A 12,618-nucleotide genomic window follows, 5' to 3' on the forward strand; every position below is an offset into this window, starting at 1 on the left:
TGTACTACCTGAACATTAGGCTCCCCAGCTTATATCACTCAATGACCAACCACCCCAACACTACCTGGGGATAGGTTAGATTTAAGTTTAGCGTTAGGTTATGTTAGGTTAGGTTAGGCTAGATTAAGTTAGGTTTAACGTTAGGGTGAAATAAACTCGGGGCTTAATTTTCAGTTGATCTGAATTTATCGTGAAACATCTTGATAAAAGGTAACATACAAGACAAGGAAGGTTCTATAAGTTAAGATATGGACACAAGAGCGAGTGAGGAAGGTTGTGTCATAACTCTGTTGAGGTTTCATTTTTCTTTAACAAATTCTGTGAGTTCTTAGCCTTTTTTCCTTCTTTAACTGATTATTCTCACCTCAAGAAACGCTCAACTCGAGACCAAAACTTCCCCGGGAGGTTATAATATTGACACAAGAGCGAGCGAGAAAGGATGGGTTGCACAGGGATGGTTGAAGGTCGTTGTGAGCGGCTCGTCTTCCCGGGAACAAGTGATGCGCTGCTGCCGCCACCACACCTCCCGTCAAGGTATATAAGGCGACGGCGGCCCGGGAGAGGTAGGCATTGCTTTACCTGTGCTGCTTTAGTACACTTCTCCCTCCCGTGCAACAAATACTGACAGGTAGGTTGTGTGGGGATGTATTAAACCTACAGTGACGTAAACTTGGGGGAACATCCTTGTCCGTTTGTGTTGATGTTGGTGGCTTGTAGTGATGGATACTGTACAGCAAACATCACGATTAATATTATTTTGTATTCTAGTGAATTATCATATTACAGTGTAGTGTAAGCGTATATTATTGATGATGGATTAAGTACGGGGATATTGCAGTTAATGTTAATCTAAACAAGTGAATTTTTATTTCAAATTAAATATTATAGGGTCAAATGTTTTTTAAATTTGGCTTGAAGGTAAAATTATGGAGTAAATTGTCCTAAGATATAATTAATTGTCTTATTACAGATTATCTTAAGGTAAATTAGCACCCACAGTTGCTACTCTTATAGTGTAATTTATTCCTCACAATAAGAACTGTTTCTGTGTAATTTTGTTTTATTCTGATTTATGCTTCATGAAAATTACTCTGCATATACAGTAGACTTTCTTAGGGATAACTTATATATTTTCTATAGTTATATTGTTTTAGGTTAGAAATATCCTTAAAGGTGAAATAATTTTAAAACAAATCTGCACTTGAAATAGACTGGCTGTAATTAAAATATGATTTATTCTGGGGTGAAGTTTCCCCTAAAATAATAACTGGTGAAAGGTTGATTTGTCTTTAAATTAATACGTTTTTAAGGTAATAGTTTGTAGACCTAAAAATAAGATACCAGATATTTGGTTAATTTTAACACCAATGTTTAATACTTTTATGTTTTGTATGAGTATGATATTTAAACATGTAATATGGTAGGATTTTTGTTAATCTCTTCTGAGAATTTCGGTAATATTTTCATTTACGCGCGCACTTTTATTATAGTGTTCACCCTGTATACTATTTAAATATTCCCGCGCTCTCGCAACTTCAACTGAACACCACTGAAATATTTTTAGCCACCGTAAACATCCCTCAATTCATTATGCTATTTTTTCCTAGCTAAGACATTAATGGACTGCAAGTTTGAAAGTAAAAGAAACGTTTGTAGATGATGATAAAAAGGATCCCCCCAAAAATCTTCAAAAATGTTTTAAACTGTTGATCCCTATTGTCAGGACTGAAGTCGTTTTGGTACGTTTATTTCGTCACTTATTATTTTTAGTAGTAGTAGTAGTAGTAGTAGTAGCCGCCTAATTCGTAAACTGAAGATATTTTCGTAATGAAGTATCATGTTTCAGTTATCCACTATCTAAGCTAAGGTTTATCATAATATTTCAAGGAACAGAGCAATGTGTCCTGAAGCAGATTTTCCTTCCTTGAGTCATTTTAGTTCTTATTTCCTGTTTGTCTTCTTCCACTCTCTCTCTCTCTCTCTCTCGGTAACAACAATACCTAAGAATAAATTCACTTAAAACCAAATTCATTTTCCTGTACTTTCGATTTTGTGTAATTAGTTAGAATAAATGAGATGGAATTTGTTTATAATTGCCTATACATCTTATAAAAATAGATAAAAATATTAAGAAATTGAGAAATTATCAATTTTGTATTGGTTTATTATTATTTTTAGGAGATTGTTAGATAGAACGTAAGACAGGGGATAAAGTGTATGAACAACATCCCATCTAACTACGGACGAAATATACCCGTAACTCATGAACTACTACTACAACTATTTTTACTACTACTATTACTATTGGAACTATTACTGCCACCACCACTACTAATAAAAATAATTTTGCTTTCATTCACTACTTCTACTACTATTATTATGACTATTCTACCACAAACTGTTGCTACTACTACTACTACTACAATCACTACTGTACTACTACAATCACTACTGTACTACTACTACTACAATTACTACTGAGACAGACCCCACGCCCCAACCAGCCACTCACCGCACACTTATTATTGAAAAGCAGAAGATACGAACCTAAACTAGCCTAACATAAGGACCCAGGGATTAGTTTTGAGACTTACAATAGATGATTGGTTAATTAATATCGTGTGAAATATGTGAAGGAAAAAAAAGTTGGTTCCGCCGTGTAGGTCATGATGTATGGTTGAGGGCGGTTTGTGGCAGTGGAGGCTTCGGGGCGGGCGGGCGGGAAACCCCTTTCACGTGTTGACCCAGATCCCTAAACTATGGACGGATGACCAGCTGTCCCCCCCAACTACCTTGCCCTTCCCTTTCCCTTTCTTCCCCTCCCCTCCCCTACCCTTCACCCTTCTCTACCATCCCCCATACCTTACTCTTCTCCCTCCTCCTCTCCCCCCACCCCCTCCCTTCAGGGGCGGACCCAGGGAGGTCTTGGGGTCCGGATCCCCCCTTTTCATCAGAAAATTTCAATAACTTTTCTTTAATGCAGTAGTGTACTCAGGCATTTTTGTATAGTAAAAAAAATATTATTGACCTCAGAATATCTTAATATCAAGTGCACATGGCCTCAAAATGCCCATGATATTGATCAGATTTAAAAAAAAAATCTGTACTCGCTGTACTCGCCATGTTCCCCCTCAACTTCTTGGACGCCCCCTTTTGATATTCCTGGATCCACTGTGCTCTTCCTTCTCTCTCTTATCCTAGCCTCCCTCCTTCCCTCCCCCTACCCCTACACATAACCTGTCTCATACTTTCACCCTCCTACCTACCCACTATCCTTCACCTTCACTCTCTCTCTTATCCTTGATTTATCCCGTTACTTCTGACTCTAACTCAATGGGTCTACTTTCTCCTCTTCTCCCTTCCCTATCTTTACTTTTTCTCACTTTCTATCGCTATTTCATTCTACCTCGTCTGAGTTTTTCATTATCTTTCGTTCTGGGTAACTTTAATAATTCTTCTTCCTCTGTTTACTATCCTATCTCTCTCAGTGTTTCTTTATACCTATGTTCCTTCTACCTATTCTTTTCCTCACTTCTTTATCTTTCCTCCATCTCAGTGTTGCATTTTACTTCCTATTTCGCGCTTCCCTCCTCTTCCTCCTCACCTCTGGAGCGTTAAGGAGGGAACAGCGCCTTGACCCGCGACCCTTGCGCCTGTTGGGTCATCCTCCCCCCCTCTATTGTGTGGCAACAACACCTGCACACGTCTAACCTCCCTCCTCCCCTCCCCTCCCCTCACCAGGCACGTTCCTCAAGCTGCGACACTGGCAATTTTAAGATATTGGAACGTTGGATACGATCTCACAGCACCAGTTAAGAGGGAAAGTTAATGTAAGAGTCTTTGAACATCCATCTTTGTGACGCAGCTTCAGTGAGTCAGTTAGATACGTTACCTTTCCTTCCCTCCTCTGCCAAGGTCCTCATGTGAGAAGGTCGACTCGTGTACTGTTCTTTCCCGTATTGTTTAACTATTAACTGTTTTTACGGTGTGAGTTTACGACACATTAATACCACCACAGACCTCTTCACACCTCGTACACAACACATGGTGTAAACCCACTTAATGTTAGAACCCTGGATAGTTAACACACGTTGTGCAGCACACTGGCTCACTCACTGTTCCCTCTCTGTACACCTTGGTACTCATTCTCAGCTGGGAGGACTTGGGATGACCCAGGCGCGAACCAGTGACTCTTAGAGTAGAAAAATGCTATATCTACTCGGCTTCCGCACCCCACCCCCCTACTGCACTGACTCACTTCACTCTAAACGACTGGTGAACCATGTCCTTGTGCAGACACTGAAGTTCTCGGAGTGACCGCCAGAGTAGGGTCAATGCTCACCCCCTTCCATTTGCCGAGACAGTAAAGAGCCAAGGTTGAAGAACACCAACTAAGGGCATGAGAAAACATGTGTGAATTGCCTCCAGACATCTTACTGGGTGTTAGTGGAGATCAGTGCTCAACTCTTTTTTTCTTCCTTTTTTTTTATTACGGGCAAGAGCCTACCCGGGCACAGGTCATTTTATGACCCACATCAAGGCCTGGGGAGCGAAAATGTAATAATAATAATAAAAATAATAAAACGTAATATAAATAATAATAATAATAATAGTAAAAATATAGAGCCATAAATAAATAAAAAAAATTAAAAAATATCAATATGTTGTGTTGTTAAAGTAAGAGGAACAATTATTGAGACCCTGCAATTGTGTGTAAATGAGGCAGAAAGTCAGATCAGCAACCTGGGACTTGGTCACAAATTTTTTGGTGTCATATGTCAGCAGGGTCTACCATTAGACAACACATTATGCTTCCAATATCTTCCCAGGCGGTAGTACCTCCCTGTTTTGAAGCTTATTTCAACAGTAGAAATAAAATCATTTCTTAAAAGAGAGTCAGAGATCTCCAGAAAGGGAAGGACAGGAGCTAAACTTATGCTGCTCTTAAATCTTGATCTGTGTACTGTATCATGTTGGGGAATTTGTGAGGAGGACCAGCGTGCCTTTACTACCGCCGCTCGGGTCGGATATAAAAAAGGTGTTGCCTAGTGTGACCCTACCGAATACAGCACGTTTTTCCGGGAACTCCAGCCTCCTGAAGTAACAGTGAACCCTTAGCTAGGAGGTGGCTCTCACAGGACCTCGGGGGAACCAGTTAGTCACTTCAAGAAGATTCTGAGCTCCGGTGTCAGTAAATACTAAGAAGCCAAGATTTTGATAAGTCACAGTGTACCGGGAAGTACACATTACTGTACCGTTCTCACTACTGGGAAGTACACATAAATGTACCGCTCTCACTATTGGGAAGTACACATTACTGTACCCCATTCTCACTACAACACCGTGAAATAAATAAATACTGAGCAAGAAAATTTAACTAGTTGAGATATAATTTCATACACTGTACTGTGGTGTACTGTACTGTACATCTAGTAATGATACCGTATTGGTATTTTCAATTTCTCTTCAGTAAAGTTTGGGAGGACAGGCAGCTCGGCAATAATTTAATGACTGAACTTTCTCAAGACAAACTGTTTTATCTCTTTCCCAAACACCAAGACGAGTACAGTGTAGTTATCCTCACCTCCTCTCCTTTACAGATACTCCATGGAATTAATTGTCACATAAAGCTGTTAACGTATGGGTGCCTTAGTTAGGTGTGTGTTATAGTCAGGAGCGGCGTGGCAGTGTCAGGCGGTAAAGTCCACATGTGACCGTGTGTGACGTCACTTCCGGGCGCGCGCGCGCACTCCAGCAGCGGGAGCAACACGGGTCACGTGGTTGGACTTGACCGCCTGACACTGCCACGCCGCTCCTGCAGGTGGTAGAGTCCAACCACTGAGTGTTGCGTCTCGTTGCAGGATGCGAGCCGTGCTGGTGACGACGCTGGTGGTGATGGTGGTCTGCCTGGCTCCGGCGGCTGCACAGCTCAACAACCTCTTCAATGACTGGCTGGGAGGCAGCTACCTGCCCCCCGATATCGACGCCGAAGGCGGATCTACCTGCGAGAATGTCATCCAAACCACCACGATATACGGCGTACAGACAGAGCAGGTGTTACAGCCCTTCACCGTGGACCGCACACAGACTGCAGTGGCGCAGGCTGTGGTGACGGAGGTGCAGGCCATCACCACCACCATGGTGCAGACCGAGACCCGCCAGGTGCAGGTCCCAGTTACCCGTACCTATGAGCAGGTCGCTCAGGCTGTACAGACCCGCATCGCAGAGGTGCCCGTCCAGCCTGAGCCTGTGGTGGAGGAGGTGACCCAGACCCAGGTGGTGGCCACCACACAGTACAACGAAGAAGTGGAGACCAGCGTCACTGACGTGGTGCAGCCCGTGCAGGTCACCACTACGCTGGTTGAAACAGCCGTTACTACCGCCGTCCAGACACAGGTACAGACGGAGGTACAGGAGGAGACAGCTGTGGTGACGCCCAAACCCGTGGTGACCACAGCCACGCAGACAACCCAAGAGGAGCAGACTGAGATAGCTCAGTTGCCCGATGTTACCTCTGTGGTAGAGAGTATTGTGGTCCAGACACAAGAGACTGTAAGATATGTCACACCTGCCCCGGTGGTCAACACTCAGGTGGTCACGGAGACCGAGGTGGACACTCAGGTGCAGCAGGTGGTGGAGACCCAGCAGGTGGTCTCCACCGTGGAGAACACCAGGACTGAGGTCGTCCAGATCACAGACAACAGCATTGACTACATCACTTCAACTGTTGTTGTTGATGATGTTGTTGTGCAGACCAGCACACAGGTCGTCGACCGTCAAGATATCCAAACTCAGTTGGTGGAGGAGGTGATCACCACCACACAGGTTGTGGATGAAGTTGACCAACGGCTGGTGACGATCACGGCCTACGAGCAGGTCACAGACTACCAGACGGTTACTGGCGCAGTTGACGTACAGGAGGTGGTTACTACACAAGTTCAGGATCAAGTACAGGTCGTTACCCAGACGTATGACAACGTCATTCAGCAGACCATCAGCCAGGTCGTCACTGCTCCTTGTACACAAACTATGATGGGTTATGACTACAAACGACCTGCCCGTCCCTTCAACTTCGGCTAGGTCTCACCTGACGCCTTCCTCCCGCCCACCACACCCACACAGTCGTCCAGGTTGTTGCTGTTCACCAGAGACAACACCCAACCTGCCCCACGTGATCACTGGCTAAAATCCTCTTACACTACAGGCCAGGTTGTCCTGCTTCCTTCCACAAGTGCCATTGCCGCTACAGGCTAGCGGAGTCTATTTATGCACACAGTTTACCCTAAACCAGGAATCTCTGGACATAATCACCAGTTAACGTGCTGGCCTCCTCCCACTCGCTCCCGTTTATGTGTAGTCGTACTGCATCTTTTCTGTTGATGTGTCTAATTTTTGTATTATATCACTATTAAACTTTCTATATATGTAATTCTTTAGTTTCACCTAAAAGCACCTTTTACAGACTATTTTAAATGTGCAAGGTAAGTTGTTTCAATTTTTGTCTTGTTAACAATGGAGATAAAGTTTAACTAAAATGTAGTACAAGATATGCCACTGACACTTGTCTTAACCTCTTCCACGGGCAGGATGGGTCAGGGTGCCGTGTTGTTTACCCTGCTGGTGGTGTTGGCAGGATCCCGGGCTGCTAAGTTAGGCTTCCTCGAGCCATCCTTCCCTCCCACGGCAGACACGCGGTTCAATGAAGTCTTCGGCTCCTACTTGCCACCTATCCCCGATAACCCACTTCCTGGCTCCACCTGTGCCACCACCATCATCACAGAGACCAGCGGTCAGGTGCAGACCGTGGTGGTCCCCACCACCATCTACAACGATGTAGTAGTGACAAAAACAGACCTCTCTACGACCGTGGTTGTTCAAGACGAAACCATCATCAACACTGAAACTGTAGTGAACACAATTACAAACACAGAGTACGTCACCAACACCCGCACAGAGACACAAACCATCACAGAGACCTCCACCGTCACACTCCCAGCTCAAACCATCTACAACACCGTCACAGAGAGCCGCTTTTCCACCGTCGTTGTGGACACTACACGTGTCGAGGTGGTGACCAACATCGTGCCCAGCACTGTGGTGGAGACTGAAGTCTCTACCGAAATCATCGCCACGACCCTCACGAGGATCGACACACAATACATCACCAACACAGTCACCAATACGCTGCCTGCCCAGACCGTGGTGGAGACGGAGTTCGTCACCAACACCAACGTGGTGACTCAGACACTGCCGGGAGAGACCATCTACAACACCAACACTGTCGTCTCCACCTTTATCAATGAAATAGTGTCCACCTTGCCAGCTGTAACCTCTCAGGTGGTGTCCACACAGGTGGTGCCTGTAGTGACCACCATCATTAACACTCAGGTGGTCACCGACACCCAGACCCAGACTGTAGAGCGCACACAATATGTGACAGAGACACAGACGCAGGTGGACACCCAGGTGGTCCCCACCACTGTGGTCAACATTGAGACACAGGTGGTGACGGAGGTGGTGGACAATGTGATCACCTCAGTTGTCACTGTGCCCACCGTCATCACCCAGACCGCCGTGTCCACCCGGGTGTCTGTGGTGGAGGAGACTGTAGCCGTGACGGAGACTCAGAGGGTCAACCAGGTGGTCACAGTGCCAGGAGGTGTCACCACCATCTACCGTACACAGGTGGTGGCCAACCCCCTCGTCTCCACTGCCTACATCACTAACGATGTAGTAAACACACTCACCATCACCCAGACGGTGCCAGGCTCCTGTGGCACCAACACAGGTTATGACTACAGGCAGCCCAACGTTCCCTTCAACTTCTAGAATCTAGATAAACATTGCTCGTCATTCGTCCAAAAGTGAGCTGCCGTCGGGCTCCTCAGTGTTTAGTAAACTGTCCAGTAAATGAGCATAACTGTGATTGGTGTCGGGTTATCTGTCTATCTACGAGGCTGGGTCCTCTTCTGGTACACATAATATTACAATAGTTTTTAAATCTCTACCATGTGCCATTCATTCTCACTATTTATAGCGGACATTCCCTGCACACCGTCCCACGAAAGCACAAAACGATTATGCTGCCTGTTGTGTATATATAATCAAGCAAGCATACTTGTAACTTTTAAATAAACCTTATTTGTAAAAGTGCTTTAGTCTAATTTCCTCTGTACATCAGCCACTGGCGTGTTATAATGGGAGGAAGAGCAACACAGCGTTAGTATCAGATCTTCATTAACAAGTAGATTACCTCAGCCTTTGGAGAATGCGACAAATTATATAAAGACTAAACCAATTATAGCCTACCAAATGTCATACAGTACTAACTAAAGCTGGTTGTTCGTAACCAGAGTTCTCTAATACAGCAACAGTTGTACAATCTTCCAGACTATCATTTAGAAGTGCCCATAAAATGTGATCTTCCATATTTATGTATTGCAATTTCAGATTACAGTACGGTAGTCAAATGCAGCAATTTAATAAATTTCTTGTTAACTTCATCTTAATCTCATACAAAAATTGAAGATGGGCACAATATCAACACTTAAATATTATTGAGATTTCTAAATAAGTTTTAATGTTAGAATCAATGTTCAAATGACTAAATTTTCTAAATACTGTATGTGAGTAAAACAATATTAGGCAGTCAAGAAAATAACTTCTAAACAAAAGTTTGACCTCAACAACTTCTAATCCATAGTCTTAGTCTTAAATAAAAATCATTTCCAGAATAACAGAAAATCACCATCGAAAAATTACAAGTAACCAGCAATTACAGTTGCAAACCGAAATAAAAATTTCCAGCATCATCAACATGGTTGTATGGTCATTTTCAAGGTTGTGGGTGTTAGTCGCGGGTACATGAAGGCAGCTCCCCATGTAGCCCGTCTATTACAACTCTCCAGTCAGGCTCTTAACTCTGAGGTCATTTCTTACAATGTTTCCCCCATGTCATTCTTGGCCTACGCCTAGTTTTCCTCCCCTCTACATTCAAACTCACACATCTCTTGACCCAACTGATCTCCTCCATCCTCACATGCCTAGACCATCTCAGTGTGCCTCCACGCAAAACCTCGCCAACACTCTACTGTACTGTACTGGAGTACTGTCACCCTATCTGGTCCCCAAGATATGCTAGGGACTGTCAGTTGAAAATGTTCAAAAGAGGGCCACCAGACTGGTGCCTGCACTTCGGCACCTCAGCTACCCTAAGAGATTGGAGTGCTTGAACTAGCCTAGCTTATACTACAGACGGGCAAGGGGTGACCTAATTGAGGTGTACAAGCATCTCAAGGGGCACTACTCAGTCGAGTGTCCTTACTTGGAGCTGGCGGACGCTCACCCCACAAGGGGTCACAGCTCAAGATTGAAGAAGCCGCAAGTCCAGAAAACTGTGAGGGCAAACTTTTTCGGAGTGAGGGTTGTAAACTCTTGGAACAATCTACCAGAAAGTGTTGTGACGGCACCGAGTGTGAGCTCTATCAAGACAAGACTTGACCAACACTGGAGCGGGTTCAGGTACATTCAGGAGCCGGTGCATGCCCAGTACTTGCCAACTGTGCATAACAGAGACATGACCGATTGCCCAAGCGGCTAACGAGCTTATTAGTGGTGAAGAGGATAAAAGTAAAACGTAAATGTAAAGTGTATGGCCAGACATATGGCCACACACTTGAACACTACGTCCTTGACTGTGTGGAGATAGAACCTTTTAGGACAGGTCCAAGCACACTGTGTGTGAAATGGCTCAACACTTTATCGCTAATGGCAAGATAGCTGACATATTAAGATTGTATCCACTTTTTGCACTCGGTAGCTATATTATTTCCCATGTATAGAACCACACACACACAATGGGCTTGAATACCTCTCACACAAATGTCAACAAGAAAGTACGGCCAGACAGTGCCTCACACTGCTGTACTCACGCTGTTGTGAATAAGTTACCCTCTTTGTACAGAGCTAAACAAAAAAATTATTTGAAATGCTCTGTAACATTAAATACTATAATATCCTGACCACTGGGGTTAGTATTTTTTATACATACCCTTTGTGACCTCTACTCTATAATCCTTTTATGCTACTGCTCACAGGATGAATATGGGATGCACAATAAACTAGCCACTGTAAGCTACAAAATTAAAAAAATTAAAATATATATGAATTGTGTATTCACTTTTTTTTTTTTTTTTACAAGAATTATTGAGTTGCTGTGAACACCTTTCTTACAGACAGCACATGGCCATTATCTACTTTCCACCGCGGGTCTCACCCGCACCACTAATTAATACTTTTCTTTTCGGGACACATACTCTAAAGCCCTTTTGACTCTATTCCACCCTTCATGTCTTAAATTTGTACTATGTGCTATCAGCACTAAATCGTCTGCATGTAACAACTCCAGGGCAGATCAGACCTAAAATCCCGTGACAACGCCTCCAGCAGCATGATAAACAGAATGGGGCTCAAGACAAGCCCTTGAAGATGAACCCCAACTTTTGCCTCAAATCTCTCTTTCCTCACAGCATACCGAAGGGGGATGGTGACAGGGCGGTAATTGTGCAGATCACAGCAACCAAAGAAATCCAGAAATTCACTTCACGCAATCGATAGAACTATTTTTTCTATTATCAATTTCTTATATACACTTCCATCGCTACTTTATAATAACGAAATAATATAATTTTAAAAAGAATAAAATCAGAGCACCTGTCCCTGACCCGGAGTAAGGTAAGAAAGACTGCAACGGCTAGTTATATTATTGTGGAGGCTGACCACATGCCTCTGGGTTATTACCTAGCATATGGCCCAACCGGGGGCGAAGACCCCGGTTAGGTAAGGTTTAGTTTGGTTGTATTGTATAATCCACAAATCACTTGTTTTTTGGCTCTACCCCACCCAAAACCCCCAAACCAAAGATTTCCAACAAAAACGAAGGTCAGATTTGAATTATTCATATCCAAACCCACAATAATTTTTTTTTAAATTCCATGGTTGCTGTAATCTGCTAATAAATTATTTTAAAAAATAGTAAAAATAATGAAATAAAAATATAGTAGCGTCACTAATTGAGCAGTAAGCTCATCATGAACTTCTAAAAGATATTAATTATCTCGTATTTCAACAATACCTCGGTATGTTTCACCTTGCAAACGACCTGGAACCGAGATATTTAATGTGCGGGTGGGGGGGGGAGCCCCCCCTATTCGGAAGTTAGGTAAGGTTAGGTAGGTTTGGTTTTCTTTTTGGTTGGTCAGTTTGGATAACTTAATTAATTAGTTATACGTGGTTGATAGCAGCAACTAAACCTACCTAACCTTATTTAAGTTCCTAACTCGACTCTCCCGGTGTATTAAATATATATCGGTTCCAGGTCGTTTGCGAGGGAAACGTCATAAAAGAAAAGTGTTTGCAAAGATAACATTCCTGAGATTCGGTTGGTGGCAACAAATGCAATGGTACGTCCGTGGCCCATAAAAATAATAAGAAAATAATGGGGATAAAAAAAAACCCGTTCAGACAACGGGACGTAGCGGACGTAAGTGGCCTTAGAGCGGGCACGCTCACGCATGCATCAAGTGTTCTTAAACAAAATAGATTGTGCTGCCAGGCGTA

General features: G+C 43.6%; 1 protein-coding gene across 2 annotated transcripts; it reads left to right on the top strand.

The window, feature by feature from the left end:
• The first annotated feature begins 533 nt into the window (after window positions 1-533).
• On the top strand, window positions 534-9,150 carry LOC121877767 (cytadherence high molecular weight protein 1-like). 2 transcript variants are annotated; one of them, XM_042383625.1, is made up of 2 exons: window positions 534-628; window positions 7,587-9,150. In XM_042383625.1, the coding sequence occupies exon 2, from the start codon at window positions 7,588-7,590 to the stop codon at window positions 8,827-8,829; it is 1,242 nt and encodes a 413-aa protein (XP_042239559.1). In that variant the 5' UTR covers window positions 534-628; window position 7,587; the 3' UTR covers window positions 8,830-9,150. The 2 variants fall into 2 exon arrangements, with proteins under 2 accessions (XP_042239559.1, XP_042239560.1); XM_042383626.1 differs by lacking the exon at window positions 7,587-9,150 and adding an exon at window positions 5,862-7,424 and having other exon boundaries at window positions 550-628.
• Window positions 9,151-12,618: the final 3,468 nt, after the last annotated feature.

The sequence above is a fragment of the Homarus americanus genome, unplaced genomic scaffold (assembly GCF_018991925.1).
Source record: "Homarus americanus isolate GMGI-L3 unplaced genomic scaffold, GMGI_Hamer_2.0 scaffold24523, whole genome shotgun sequence".
In the NCBI taxonomy this organism is placed as follows: domain Eukaryota; kingdom Metazoa; phylum Arthropoda; class Malacostraca; order Decapoda; family Nephropidae; genus Homarus; species Homarus americanus.

Coding starts and splice junctions, on each gene's coding strand:
- LOC121877767 (XM_042383625.1), top strand. CDS start 7,588: ATGGGTCAGGGTGCCGTGTTGTTTACCCTGCTGGTGGTGTTGGCAGGA.